At 32.6% G+C, this 16124-nt stretch overlaps 1 protein-coding gene and 1 long non-coding RNA gene across 13 annotated transcripts in view; one reads left to right on the plus strand and one right to left on the minus strand.

The window, feature by feature from the left end:
- The window catches only part of Scn9a (sodium voltage-gated channel alpha subunit 9), a 79153-nt gene extending 68806 nt beyond the window's left edge, over positions 1–10347 (minus strand). Inside the window, exons 1-6 of the mRNA XM_063259204.1 lie at positions 10090–10347; positions 7713–7828; positions 7279–7371; positions 6615–6743; positions 4851–4942; positions 3892–4101 (exon numbers count right to left, since the gene is read on the minus strand). Coding sequence (XP_063115274.1) covers positions 3892–4101; positions 4851–4942; positions 6615–6743; positions 7279–7371; positions 7713–7828; positions 10090–10347 — 898 coding nt within the window. The remainder of the gene's footprint in view (positions 1–3891; positions 4102–4850; positions 4943–6614; positions 6744–7278; positions 7372–7712; positions 7829–10089) is intronic.
- Positions 1–16124, plus strand: part of LOC106025441 (uncharacterized) — a 188363-nt gene that overhangs the window by 114907 nt on the left and 57332 nt on the right. For 9 of the 12 annotated variants that reach the window (XR_010050832.1, XR_010050828.1, XR_010050827.1 and 6 more), the window contains 2 exons: positions 3980–4205; positions 10018–12287. This is a non-coding gene — a long non-coding RNA (uncharacterized LOC106025441). Of the gene's footprint in view, positions 1–1673; positions 1784–3979; positions 4206–10017; positions 12288–16124 lie in introns of those variants that run through there. The other 3 variants (XR_010050837.1, XR_010050836.1, XR_010050833.1) reach the window with 3 other exon arrangements.

Genomic DNA, 16124 nt, shown 5'->3' on the forward strand with positions numbered 1-16124 from the left:
TGTAACAAATGCACATGGCTTGGGCCTGCAGAGGGGAGGTATGTTTCTCAACCAAAGACGAATAAAATAACTGGGGAAACCAGTGCTTGGAATCAGATTGGGCGGAGTGTCTACAAGTGCCTTACAGCATTCTGCAAGGTTTAGTCTGCAAACAAAAGATCTGCAGGTGGAGACAGGAAATCTCTGTTAGAAGCAAAGAGCAGTATTGTGGCTTTTCCATAAGCCTCTATTAAATATGAAGCATTCAGAAAATAGGAGTAAAAGAGCATCTCACTTTAGCCCAACTCATGTACTTTAGTACATCACTTACTGGAAATGCAGCAACAAACTACATGATCTTACTTTCATCTATAGTAAAAACAAAAGGTGTTTGAGGAGCATCAGAGCAGATAATGAGTCATAACTAGAAAAATCTATAAATTGTGCATTTTTAAACAGAAAACTACACCTTGATTGTTTTATTTGAAAATGGGTTTTGAAAAACACCTCTAAAAAGGCCATGGGAACAAGAACATGCTGGAGATACTGTTCAGCTTTCTTTGTAGGTTGCTTTTACCAGGATAATTCTTCGATATCTCAGGAATGCCACTGCACTGAACGCATCCCTTGCCGTGATCTATCAAGAAAATCTTGAGTTCACTTCTTTCTTTGTCTCGTTTAAACCCACAGGTATACATTATCATCCCCTTGACCTACACATAATCCAGAAGCATCTTTTCCATGGTTGCTTCTAAGTAGCTAAATATTGGTGGAGAAATTCTCATAACCAAGAGAACTGTTACATATTAACTGAATTATATTCAATATCAAATTGGGGTTCAAAATAATTTCAATTTCTCATTCTACAAATAAACAGAAATTCTTTTCTCTAACATGATTATGTGCTGCAAACTCTCTGTAGGAATTTTTCCTTCCTTTTCCAGTCTCAGTCAATGATTCCATTATATATTTCTTGGAGAAAATAAAAACCATAGGCTTAAATAATCACCTTTTAATAACTGTTAATAATCCCCATCTTTCTGCTCACATCAGTAGAAATGTTTCTCCTTTCTGCTTTTTCACTATCTCAAAAGCCTGGCTTCTTCCTGACTACCCTAAATTATTTGATATATTATACTCCTATCAATTCACTTCTAGCATTAAGAAAAAGGATCTACAAAAACCCATGTTTAAAAAATACTAGTGATTGTCACATTATTCTGATCTTTTCAGTAAAATTTCTTGGAAAAAGTTTCACCCGTACTATTTTTTCCTCTTTTGACTTCTTACTCATCTGTGTAATTGCCTTGGTTTGATCTTGTGCATGTACTGCTTCCACACTTTCCTCACGAATATCTCCTATACATTTTATGTTGCTTAAGAATAATGGATACTGATCTATTTTCGCCCTTAGTCCTTGGTTTTGCAGTATCTTTCTTTACAAATATTCCCTTTTCAAAATATATTTTATTGTCTTGAATTCATTATTTGTATCTTTGTTTTCTTCTTCCTTAATTGACTATTTATTCTTTGTGTCCGTTTTGGGAGAAGAGTCCCTGTGTTTACTTGAATGCTAAATATTAGAGTTGTGGAATCGATTATGTTCTAAATATCAGAATATCTCAAAACACCTCATTGTCTATCATCTTCTTGATTATAAACATCTCTCCTTGCATGTCCTTTCTTTTTGCCAGTCACTTCAGAATTTGTATCACAAAAGCACGCCAGTTCTTCTGATCTATACACTTTAATCTCCAACTATCTACATTTCCCTTTGGACATCTCGAGGATGTCCGAAGTTCAGGTTAGTAACACTGACTGTCCCCTAAAAACCTGGCTGCCTTTCCCTTACTAACCACAGCTACCCATCCAGTTACTTCAGCCAGAAATGGAGATGTTACCTTCTGCTCTCTCACACTGACAAATCACACCATGAGAAAACAGTTTTAAAATTTATAATTCAGAGATTTGCCGTTTGCTTACTTCCCAGTGTGACCAGAAATTAAAGTCATTAACAATTAACAATTCTAATAATGTAGTATCTAAAATTACTAGAACTTATTAAAAATTCTATATGCAATGTATTCAGAGGCCACGATGTGCTTTTGGCAATCAAAAGCTATGACATGTCAAGATGCTTATTTTTGCACATGTAAAAAGCACATAAACTTTGTCCCAAAGTAAAATATCTAGTTATTTTAAAAGAAGGAAAAGGTATTGTATGGAATAAACAACAAAAAGACTATCATATTGGGAAATAAAGTGAAAGAAATTTTATGTATGATCAAAGGGACTAAATGTGAATTATTTATGAATTTTTAAAAAAATGTACATTAATGTTAAAAGTACCCTAAAACTAGAATTGTTCTTTTCTATTACAACAAGATTTTCTTCAAGTTTTGGTTTGGCCTTAATGAAAAACTGTGGAAAGGTTTTTTTTAACTGTGTTAGGTTTAGAAAACAAAAATTTTGCTGTAGCAAAATAATTTCCAGTGCTTCCTGTTGTATTTATTAGGATTTTGATGGCTTAAGAAAACTGAGATCTTGATTAAAAGAGCTATGTTTTTACTATGACTTTAACATTTTTGCATATGCCTTTGAAATCTTTAAACTGTCACTCTTTTTGAAAAAATGACTGTCATTCAAATGACTTGCGATTCTATTCTGATTATTTTTAAACCTTGTGATGTTTTTGACTAAATTTTCTCTCTTTCTCTTTTTATTTTGGTACCAGGGATCAAACTCATGACTGTGTGCTTGCAAGTCTGGCACTTTTGCTGCTGAGCTAAATCCCCAGCCCCTTTTTTTCATCTTTAATTTTTTGAAAAAATTTTCAAAATCAGATTCTAGATTAAAAATTTTTACTTATCTCCAAGTAATTTTGGCAATTTTCAGATGGATCCACAAAGATCTCTTCATAAAAGAACTATTTTAAGCTAATTAGATTATATATATATATATATATATATATATATATACATATATAAAATTATAAAAGAAGCACTGTCAAATAATAAGCATTGCAAAAGCTTTTTAGAGTTATATGGATGTGTCAGTAATATGCATCCCAAAAGAGCTATGGAATTTCTAGAATTCTGAGCATTCTCAACTCATTGACTGGACTGGGTAAAAATGTCAAAATTGTAATGAAGGAATTGATTTCTTTCATAAAACTGAAAAATAATTAATTAAATACCAAAGAAATGTTTTGGCAGATTTTTATGCTAAGTCAGCTAGTGCTGAAATTGTTATCGTATACAATTTAGTTTAATTGAGTTACTTATGATTATTTAACAATGCTTTGAAACTGATTGAGAGAAATGAGAGTATTATTCTATTTTATTTTATTACTATTATTATTATTATTATTATTGATACCAGGAATTGAACTCAGGACCTTGCAAATGCCAGTCAGGCACTGTGCTGCTGAGCTATGTCCCTGGCCTAAGAGTAGTTTTTAAATGGAATAAATGTAACAACTGTAGACTCACAGAAAATCTAGATAACTGCTTGATCCAGAGTCCTTAAAACTTCTATTCTTAAAAGCTCTGCATTCCATGATTCATCATGACAAAAACATAAAAAAAATTGTTGAAGTGACTGTTGTAATACTGTTAAAGTGGTTTCACAGCCAATGTTTAGTTTGTCAAACTCATAAATTTTATGATTAAAAAATCTGTCTCAAGCATTTACTGCTATAGCTGAATTTACTGCAAACCAGAACTGTTAGAAAACAAAGATCAGAAAAATACATAAAAATATTTATAATGTGATAAAAACCCACACCATAGTAACATTCTGTATACATGAATAGGTTTGAAATAATGAAATTAAGTGAACATTTAATTGATAGAAGGAAACAAAGCTATTTGCGTTACTTTACTCTATTAATAGCTACAGGGGCATTCTTACTTTTCAGTTCTTCATTCTTAAATTTATCCAGCATGCTGATAGCTGTTTCATTCTTTGCAATTTCATCCTGCAAACATTTTTGCTTCAGGATTCCCATGAAGAGCTGCAGTCCTATTAGCGCAAACACGCTCAGACAGAACACAGTCAGGATCATGACATCTGACAGCTTCTTCACCGACTGGATCAGCGCCCCCACGATGGTCTTCAGGCCTGCAAATGGAGAAAGTGTTCATGATGATGTAACGTCTTGGAATGAGACACAAAGCAAACACAGGCTTCCTTAGAGATGCATGCATTTTGTCAAGTCAGTGACTGTAAGTAATTTAATTCAAAAGAGCTTAGAGGTTTAAAGGGGTGGACTTGCCATTTTATAGGCACAATGTTTTCAAGTATCAAAACAAATTATTAAAATTGTAAAATATTTCTGAAAATATTCAAGTTATCAAGCAAATAATTTGGTTGCTCAAACCATATTCATATTCACTTATAATTTTATAATTTCTAATTTAACAAATGCTTGTCAAACAAACCATCTCTCTGTAACGGTACCAAAACAAATAAAAGCCTGAATTACACCACATAATGACAAATTATACTGAACTAATTTTCAATTAAGAAATAGTTTGTTGAGAGACATATTAAGCAGTGTGTCATGCAATAGCCCCATGCTGCTATTTCCTATTTTCCTAACCATGTGAAAAACAACTAAAAGTAGTTGAAATTTTCCTTCTTGGAGAAGCAGATGGAAAATGATCTCTTAGGAGGGAAAATTTCAAGTGGAGATGTGAGCTCAGTGTTCATCTTCATCCTCTAAGATTCATGCAACTGATTAAACTCAAAAGCTGACTTTTAATAATAGTTGTGAAAAACAGAATCAAATTCAATTAAAATCGCTTGCATGACTTTTTTATTTTCTTCAAAAGATGACAGTCAGCCCTTGTGTTTAATCCCACTCTCACCTGGAATGACTGAAATAGTTTTCAGTGCTCGGAGAACTCTGAATGTTCTCAACGCTGAGACATTGCCCAGGTCCACAAACTCTGTCACATATCTGTAATGGGGGAGTTTATACACAAACACAGTGACAACACACACACAAACAAGGAACAACTCCCAAACAGTTGGAGTTACAAGTAGCCTAGTAGTCCACGCCAATCACTTCTTACCTGGAATTACAGAAATAGTTTTCAAAGCTCTCAATACTCTGAAAGTTCGAAGAGCTGAAACATTGCCTAGGTTTACAAATTCTGTTAAATACCTGTAGAATTAAATCAGAGTTATTCAGAATTTAGATAGAGTTTGTGATACTTACCTGTGCCTTTAGACATGGTATTTTCTATGTTTGGGAGGCTTTTGTAATGCTTTTGTAAAGGTATATAGTTTTGCAAATCTTTTTTTTCTATCATAATCAATTGGTACTAATTCGCTTTGAATTGATACATTGGATACAATAATACAAATAGTAAATTATTCATGCAGTTCCTACACTCAAATGCTTAAATAAACAAATGCAGTAACAGTAACTTTTCAGTATTATGATAACATGGATTTTTAATATCTTAAAAAACATTGAAAATGTTATAGTTTGCAAAAGCAGAAGAACACACAAACACACACACAAATCATTCATACTGCATGATTTCACTCATATGAATCAAGCAGAATAGGCAAATCCATACAAAAATAAAAATATCATAAATTAGTAGTTTTGAAAGGCTTTGTGGAGGAGAAAGAAGTGGAAGTGACTAAAAATGGCTTGTCATCGCCTTCTTTTTAGGACAATAAAAATGTTCTTGATTTAGACAGAGGTAGTGGTTTCACAACTTTGTGAATACACTAAAGAAACACTTAATTCCATACTTTAAAAGGTGAACATCATGTTATGTGAATTTTATCAATAGAAAAAAAGATGAGTAATAAAATTATCCAATCTGGGCACAATGTTTTTTTATCGGCAGGCAGCAAATGAACTGCAGCATCATACTGACCTAGAATGAGGGGGTGTCAGCGGGAGGCAATCAGAGAGCAAAATCTTAGGAGCCTTCTGAATTGTCTGAGGGGCTCCAATTTATATGGGTTCCTTTTATAACTTAAAATTATAAAAGGAAAGTATTGTATCTAGGTTTAGCATTTAAAATAAGTGTTTTAGACAAGTACACTTGGGGAAAAGAATAACAATGAATATGTTACATTTATATTTTAATGTATGTAATTGTTTCCCCCTTGGAAACAAGCTGTAGATGTGTATGCAATGTGCCCGCAAGGCAATAGCATTAGATTTAGAAAGTAGTGATGACTCCTGTAAAAGTATCATTCCTCTATTTTATTAGACATATTAGTCCTTGAATAGCAGACTAAAGAAAAGAGCATTGTATTTAGAATTGACGACCTAAGGATCAGTGTGTGTGTGTGTATGTGTGTGTGTGTGTGTGTGTGTGTGTGTGTGTGTGTGTATCTATGCTTCTTACAGATTTTTGAGATTTTAGGTAAGATCTTGGAAAAGTGTGCACCTACATAGCACCAAATGGATGATCCACTCAAGTCTTGATCTAATTCTTCTCTGAAAAAAATGTAGTATTTATCTTTTAATAACTAGCTCTCACTTTTTTTCAAATTCAAACACTATATATAGGAAAAAAGTGAAACCCCAAGACTTTTTTTTATTAGATTACTGCAATAGTTGAAATTTTCATCAATTTCTATTTCAAAAGAAGAGTACTTACGCAAAAACAATCACGACAAAATCCAGCCAGTTCCATGGATCCCGAAGAAAAGTGAATTCTCCAACACAAAAACCTCTTGCAAGGATTTTTATAAGTGACTCAAAAGTGTATATTCCAGTAAAAGTGTACCTGAACACAAGATTCCATTGGGACATTAGATGTGAAAAGGATATAGCCTTACATACATGAATAAAAAAAGTAGACATCCTTTGGAAGCTGTTGTTGGTAGTATATGAACCCATACTTAACTTTATAATGCATTAAAGGTCTTTCCAGAAAAAGCTTAGCATGTACTTATCAGGCACACTCTCAGAAAGTAGCAGTACATAAAATAACTAATATCATTGATATTAGATCTGCCTGGAAAATTCCTAGATTGCATCTATTAAAATCTATGCCAAAGTAAGAGATCTGTAACATGCTTAAGAACAAAGTAGAGGATCTGGTAGGTTTGTTATTCTAGAAAGCTTGCAGCATCTAACTATTCTAAACTACTGATAGTGATTTAATTCATAAGAGTAGAAAAAAACTGAAAGAAAAGTAACTATACAACATGAGAAAATAAACATTGTAATTTTTATAGATGTCATTAACTTTCTGATATGAAAAATAAAAGATAAAAATTATAATACAATTATTTTTAAATATACTTTTGCCCACTTACTCTACATTTTTGGTCCAATCTGGAGGGTTACTCATGGTCATAAATATGCAGTTTGTCAGAATAGTGCACATGATAAGCATGCTGAATAAGGTGGTTTAGAATCAAGGAACATGATAAAGAGATTACAGCAAGAACTTCAAGTATTTTACAATGACAGTTGGTGAAATGATAGTTCTAAGGTCTCCTTAGAAAATAATCTAAATATTCTTCTAGATTACTTTTTTAAGCACTTTGAACAAAACATTAAAGTGATACACCCTAAAATTCCAATAATGCCATTTTGTCAGTCACCTTCAAGGCTTACATCAATTTATGCTGAAATTGACAAGTGATGTTGTTCACAATGCAAAAGGACTAACATCTATATTTTTTAAAAGTGGTAAATTTATTCTTTAAAGCATCATTTCAAATAAGCAATTTGGAAAGGATATGAGTGGACTAAAATTTTAATAGATATTCTTCTGAGAGGACTGAAGGGAGATAGTATGTACAAAGCAGGTGTGGCATTGAAACGGAAGATTGCTTTCCCTTTGTTCAATACTATAAAAGTCTGCAGAGACAAAAGCAAACACACAACAGTTAGAAGTTGAGAATCCAAAATTTTACTCTAGCACATCAAATGTGGTTTACAACTCCTCATCACAGTAGTAGTATTCAAGAAACACAGCTGTAAGTTCCAGGCAACATGGTGACTGTCAATAACAACTTGTCCAATGAGCTAAAGTCCATTTCTGTGCAATAAATTAATGGTTGAGGTATTTATAAGTCTGTATTGCTTACAAAAATATTTTCACACATTTTCTTTTTCATAGTCCTCAACAGAAACAATAGCAATAATGTATGATCGTGGAAATTAACTTAAAATACAACTTCATCCTATTACACTGCACTTTAAATCAATCAGATGAAAATTAACTTATCTTTGATTTTTTTTTTTTTGTCTTTTTCGTTTTTTTTTATCGGTACCAGGGATCGAACTCACAACTGCCTGCTTGCAAGGCAGGTGCTTATGCCGCTAAGCTAAATCCCCAGCCTCCTTATCTTTGATTTTTACCACTACATTTAGAGAATGTTAACACTTGCTTGCAATTGTCATGGTTAATAGCAAATGAGTTTTTCCAAACATATTTTTTATGGATTTATAGATTTGGAAAAATAGTTCTAATTACTAAGTTCAGCTAATGAGGGACTTCCCTCCCCATACTTAATGTACTACTCATCTATAAGGAAGGATAAACTTGAGGCTTTTAGAAGGAAATGGATACAAGTTGAGATCATATTTATAAGTAAATCAGACTCATAAGTATAAACATAGCATTGTCTCCCTAGTGTAAGAAGCTGAAAAAGTAAATAAGATCCAAAATGTACAACAGATATTGGGAAACGGGAAGAAACTGTTTAAAAAGAAAAAGATACTAGAATGGCAGAAAGGAGAGAAGAAGGAAAGGAAAAGGAAAAATAAATATATATACATAAAATAGTTAAGATAGTTATACTACTAATGGCTATTAGTTCATTGAAAAGAAAGATTTGTGTCTACATTGTTTGATCAATTTTTGATGGCTATATCTTGCAATATGAGCATCAATTTTGAAAGTAACAATAATGCAATGTACTACAATCTTACTTTGAAATTTTATGACATTGTTTTTTCTTTAAAATAAAAAATCAAAACAAGCAAACATAAGTAGCAAACACAGAGCATTAAAATATCTAAAAGCACTGGGTTGAAAATCGGAAAGACCAAGTTAAAATCCCTGTCAAGGTAGGAAAATTACTTGTGTCACTTGGAAGGCACTGACTTAGTCTTTTTGGTTGTCTTGTTTAATGTTTCTTTTATAAGAATGTATTAGTCTGTTCTAGAAATATACATTTTCCTGAATTTTGTTGACAAGTTCATGAATCTTGATTTTTACTTGTAAATAGTGATAGTAGTGTTCACCTAGGAAAACAAACCAGTTCCTTTACTACAAGAGTTATGTTGAAATACCATTTGTTATAAAATTTATTTTTATCTTGAAAGTTAGTTTGAAAATAATGTCTAGTCTTCAATACAACATTTTCTTCTTAAATCTCAATAAACTACATTTGAAAATTTCGCTTATTATGCCAGGCACAGTGGTAAACACCAGTAGGAGGCTAAGGCAGGAGTAATAGCACAGTTGAGTCCCTTATGGACCATTTAGTGAAATTCTGTCTCAAAAGAAAAAAAAAAAAAAACAACACAAATTTCTGGGCTGCAGTTCAGTATAAAGGCCCTGGTTTCAACCTCCAGTATTAGAAAAAAAAATCATCTATTCTTTCTATAATGCTGTAAATCAATAGTGAGCAATTATGTCAGCAGTGACAATAAAAGGAGCCTAAACCATGCTACTATACAGGTTTGACAAATTCAAGTTACTTTGCACCTGAAATTTTGTAAAAAAACAAAAGAATTTACCATTTTAAAGTTTGAATCAGAAATTTTGATTCTCATTGAAAACTTTTCAAGAAATTTCAAATTTTTACACACATAGGATCGATTACAAGCAAGAAAAACAGTATGCTACAGATTTTGGGGGGTATATGTAATCATATGCATAAAAGCAAAACATTATATCGAACAGTTAAAAAAATCAAATTAGTAAGGCAAGTTGTTCTAAAGGTAAAATAGGAAAAGCACATATTGTGAATTTCCTACAGAGGCATTCAATTTAATATTATGGCCATGATTGATTTTCCCCTAATTTTCTCTTACAGTACTCTGTTTAAAATATATTTTGTGCAGAAGGAAACCGAAAGAAACACACCACAGAAGTGCCAAGAACTCACTTTTTTGTCTGCGTAGTAGGGGTCCAGGTCCTCCAGCGCCTCTGACACCAAGCCTGGAGGGATGTCTCCGTAGATGAAGGGCAACTGTTTGCCAGCCTCCAAGTCCCTGCTGGGCTTTGGGCCTTCTTCATCATCATCTTTCTTTTCTTCTTTGGGTTCCTGTGCTTTTCTCTCAGCAATGCGCTGCTCAATGTGGGCAAGAGACTGTTTTGTGAAGCGGACAAAGCTCTGAGATCCTGGGGGAGGCAACGTTGCCATCTTTTCATCCTGTATATTTTTATCTCCTTTTCAGCTCCTTACATAAGAGGCTGGGTAGATAAACAGAAAGAAAGATTTAAATATGTGGCCATAGGAAAGACACCCTAAAAAATAAGAGGCCATGGATTACACAGAAGCTCAGCGGTAGAGAGCTAGCCTAGTATACCCATGTCCCTGGGTTCAGTCTACAGCACCACAACAAAAAGAAACAGAGGAATCCACAAGAGGTCATACGTTCATAGAATTATCAAACTGTTAAGTAACTACTGTGTTCCTGGCAGTGGGCAAGACTTACTTTCATGACCTGTAATCACCTTAAAATCTTGAACCTAATACAAAACAGCTCTAAAATTAAACAAGAAAGAAGGAAAAAAATGTCAATCTCATGAAACAATGTTCTGTATTCTCTTTTCATCTGAATTCATTTTTCATGCCATTCAACTCAATGTTCTACTTTTAAGAGTCTTCGACATTGCTTTTGGTAGCTACACTCTCTGGGTTGTGTCCTCTTTTGACTGTCTAATCATCAGACCATCAAATTTCTTACATCTTATGATGACAGTCACACTCTTTACTTCTCTGTTTTTCTGAAGGAAGCTCTTTTTTGTGAAATAAGACAATGGGAGATTATTTTACATATTGTTTCAATGAATATATATTCTTCCTAAAAAATAGAAAAATCTCTATTTCTGTTTTGAATTAAAACAACTGGTGAAAATATTTTGAGGAGAATGAAGAAAAGAAAATTAGGTCTTTTGTGGTGGAATTAATATAAAAAGAAAAAATACTTTGATGTGCTGTCAGACTATACTTCCATAGTCAACCTACATGTATATACAAAAATATTTTTTGCAGTGAATTTGTGTGAAGGCTGGGACACATCAACCATTTTTACATCAATGTACTGCGAACATCAAGATAGATTATATATAGTGTTAGGTGAGAGCCTTTTTCAATTGTAAATATAAAAATCATGTAGATTTTTGGGGTGATGTGATGCAAAAAACAGGGAAAACGGCTGAAATCATTCTTCCTTTGATTTCTGTTCCCACATCAAAAACATGAACCTCAATTAGAACAAGGTATATGAGTTTTTTACTTGGTTATTTGGGTGCAATACCAGTAAAAACATTATCAGAAACCAATGCATCTTAAAAAAAATTGTGGTCAGATACATTAAAAAGAGAAGGAAACACTTTTTAAATGCCATGTTTTAAAAGTTAAAAAGCAAATTCAACATTTCCACAAATGCTCTTTTATGGTTTGCAACGTAATTCATATGCCATGGCATGTATCATCACAATTCTTTATAATCTATAAAATCATCTTCATTTATGTTATGTTCTATTTCAAGTGCTTAATTTAGACTTGTTGTGACATGGGAGTTTTAAGACTGTGAGACTAAGGAGAAAATTCCTTGTCTTCAAGGAATTTATCTGTAAAAAGAGATGAATCATACGGTAAAGACAAAGCTGGCTTCACTGTACTAAAGGAGATTGTACTCAGCATATATAACCAACATCCTTTTTTCTACTCTGATGCAGAAATAGAGATATATCAGGTTGTGTCTGGAGAGAGTATCACAGGTAACAGGAGATGCTGAGTCACTCTGATTTCAGTACAAAGCTTCATATATTTCTGCTATAAATTGCTAGAGTCATCATTTTCTCTATCTACAAAGACAGGATACTAACAGCCTTTGAGTACACAGATACTAAATTTTTAGGAGAGAGGATGTATCTAAAGCCATGTAATACTATGTAATAACAAGTTTGGAAATATCTACTTATAAACTCAGATTTGTGAAATTTTACAATTATGAATAAAAAAGAATGAGGTCACACTGTTTTATAAGCAGCTAATATTACTTGTGAGCAGAATTTAAATAGTTGGCTTGTGTTTAATAATTGGTGTATGGTATTAAAATACTTTTACTAACATTATTTGCTTCATTATCTGTTTTTCAAAACCAGTAAGAAAAAAATATATATTTTGATGGGAACTTAAGGTAATTCTTAAGGTAGAGAGGCCTTTGGATGTCGTTCAGTGGTACAAGCTAGGATTAAACCTAGGATTCAAACTGGGATTGCCTATCATGCACAAGATTCTAGGTTCAATCCCCGGTATTTCAAACACAGATAGATAGGTAGGTAGATAGATAGAGCGAATGAATTGAAAAATAAAGGCCATCACATGTACACATTCAAATGGAGGTTAGAGTTAATGAGTATGGGGTTTTGGGATGATAAAATATTTTAAAATTAGGTAATGATTAGGTTTACATTGCACTAAAAAACTGAATTATACGCTTTAACAGTAATTTCGATGTTATATGAATTATGCCTCCATTAAACTGTTATTAACAAGCATTTTAAATATCATGAAATATGTTTACATTTTTCTGAGCAAACAAAGTTCAGTAAAACTGAAATAAACCCCTACTAACTACCTTTGGAGTTTCCACTGGCATATATAAAAATGGAATTGTTTTTAGTGTGAGATTAATTTAGGAATGCTAAGGTTTAGTTCAGTCACTTAAAGGCCAGGCTTAGTTCAGTTTATAAAACGTTGGTCATAGACCAGATGGTCTGATTCCAGAAGCTCTGTTCTTTCTAATTCACATTAAATCAAGATGAGAAATATGACAAGTGTTTGCTGTTGCCAGTTGTGTTTTAGAAATTCCTTAACACTTTTGGAAATCATAAATATGATGAATGGGTTACTAGCCTCAATAGACTTTCAATGTAAATGTAACTGAGTTGTTAAAGAAAAGATGATTGAATAACTGTTGTTTTACATTCTTAACATTTGCCTGGCATGTTTCATCTCTTTCAAGAATTATTTGCCAGATACCCAAGTAAACGTATGTCTTGAACTCAGATGTTTATCACAAATTCTACTCTGTCAGTGTTCCTAATATTATTTTCCTATATTTTTATTTGCTCACATCTTTTTCACCCCCCCCATGTACATCCTCAATACATGAGTCAAAAATGACTGAGGACCATATAAACAGCAGAGGTGGGGTGACTCGTGTGAATGGCGCCATGATCAATATTTTCTCGATGAAGACAGACATTAACCAACCACTGAATATCAAAGTCTTAGGTGAATAAGTGGAGAGAAATGGCTGATCAGATTTTATCATCATCCTCATCTAGTATAGAGAGGTAAAACTTCCTTTTATTTTACTAAAGCTAACTTTTAAGAAAAAAGCTCTAGTTGATATCTAATATCTGATAGTTCCACTGGGAATTACAATAAAACCAGACTGGTGAAATGGTTGGTGCCAGTGGACAATACGACTAGAAAAACTAGAAATAGAGTCAGCACTTTCCAACACAAGCCAGAGCGTATGTCAATGACGGAGGATAACTTGTCTACAACTATTTCCCCCCCTCTTAACCTGCTAAATAAATGAGCCATGGGAATTGTTGTGAGTCAGGCATCCAGTTTAAAGTTTGAGATTTTCTGGTGGACTCAATTTAAAGTGAAAAAATAAGACTCAAAACTTCAAAAAAAAATGAAGTGGAACTCTTTCACAAGCATTGCACTAAAAATTCAGTTTCTTGAGAAACAGAATACTAGATTCTTATAATAAGAAAAAAATTTTTAAATGGGCAGGCTCCTACAAAAGAGGAAGGAAATACAACTGATAGACAACAATCTTTTTCTTTAATAAAAATAATAGGACAGTAAGAGATAATGCAAAAGAGCACACGTCTAAAAGATCCAAATAATTAGTAAACATTTCAAAACATGTCCAACTTCATAGTAAACTAATAAATAAAAACTAAAACATGTGAAACCAAGTTAGCCTTATGAATCAGTTATGATATTAACATAAGTAACAAAGGTACTAGCAGAGAGGAAATAGTGAAAAATCTTTGCCCCACCTGGATGCTAGGAATAAATAATGTTTACAAATGCTTCAAGGATAATTTGGCAGTAGTCGTTTAAAATGTTTATTCATATGTTTTTTGCCAAATAGCTCCTTCCTAGGATTTTATCCAAATGCATAGTCTCAGATACCTTCCAAAATTTGTGAAGATTTTTATTGCAATGTTTTTGTATTATTGAAACATTGTAATCAATCCAAAAGACTGATAGTCGAGGTTTTTTAGATAAAAAATGAATATAAAATGAGATGAGTGCTTTCAAAGATAATTTAATCTTCAAAATTATATATTATAATGGAAAACTGATGGAATGCAAGTTACACACATACGTGTGTATTAATTTCAAGTTTTAAAATGTACAGAAGTCTGAAATTAAATACACAATGGTTATGAATTATTATTAATTTTTATACCTTTTTCAGATTTTTACAAGAACATGCCATGCAATTATGTCCAGTAAAAATAAAATGTAGTTTGAATAAAAGTGCTTAAAATTATTGGACTTGATAGTTACATTTCATAAAACCAGTCAATATGTATTTTTATGTTTAATTTGCATTTATAAGTGTATCCCTGTATTTCCCGTATACCTACACTACTGTGATCATATCTTCTTTAGAGTAAAATGACAACACTGCACATAAAAGCAGTACTTTTGAGTTCTCACAACACTTCCGTCTACTCACTACTAATCTCATATTAAAGGGTATACAGGCAATCAGTAAAGATAAAACTTGATTGCATTATCCTGGTATCTAGGACTTTCTAAAGTAAAGATAGATATAAAATATTTACTCTGAACCTTTTTCTTATTATAGAGCTAGTATGTGTGTACATATCCATGTCTGTTTATTCAGCTATCATCTATATTCGCTTTATATATCCTTTTAGCCAATGTCAGCACGAAGTTCCTGATAATCTTCTTATCCCGTGTGTTAATTGCTCTCCAGCTTCCTTATTTTCACTTCAATAGGAAATATTTTCATGTCATCACTGAAAACTAGAGAAAGACACTGAGGAGTTTTTACAAACATGAAGAATTGACAGCAGGTCAGATTCCCTAACAAGGAGACTGATGCAAAGTCTAAGGTACTCACAGGCTAAGGTACTCATCTGATAAGGACAGAAAAAAAGAAATCAGAGTTGGCACACATGAGAAATACATTAAAAAGCAAGTTAAAAGATAATATTTCAGAACACATGTTCTGGTACCCTCCTCTACACCCAAGTAGAAACAGTGGGGCTTATTCCCAAACCACACTTAAAAATAAATATTGTAATTAATTTAATTAGGCTTTTCCACCTTTTTTTTGCAGAGAGCATAGCACAATCTTTTAAATTTTGTAAATTGAAAGCTGCTTAAAGATAAAACACTATGTGTATCTAAAACAAATTTTATCGATTATGAAATAACCAAATTTATTTTAGATTTATAAAAACTTGATTAAAAATCATTAATAGCCATTGTTATTGTTTCCATATCTATGGAAAGAGATACTCTTTAACTTAGAAGTGGGGCAGCATCCTAATAAATGTATCATAAACTAAATATACTGTGAATCAAAAATGTATTGAAAGTTGGGTGTGTTGGTGAACACATGTAATCCCAACAGAGAAGAAAGCTGAAATGGGTGATCAAAAGCTTAAGCAATTTAGCAAGACATTGTTTCAAAAACAAAAGAAAGCATAACAAACGAACAAACAAACAGGCAGAGCTATTTGAGTGGTGGAATATGCCTAGGCTTGATCCTAAGTATTGCAGAAAAAAAATCAGATGAATATTACACAAACTAAGGGATGGGTTTTATCATTCAGTAAGAGAAAACAAATTCACTTTACAGGAAATTTCAATATTATTTTATTAGAAGATTGGGGAAT

Source organism: Cavia porcellus, unplaced genomic scaffold (genome assembly GCF_034190915.1).
Source record: "Cavia porcellus strain 051 isolate PalLab524CR breed Dunkin Hartley unplaced genomic scaffold, mCavPor4.1 scaffold_12, whole genome shotgun sequence".
NCBI lineage: Eukaryota > Metazoa > Chordata > Mammalia > Rodentia > Caviidae > Cavia > Cavia porcellus.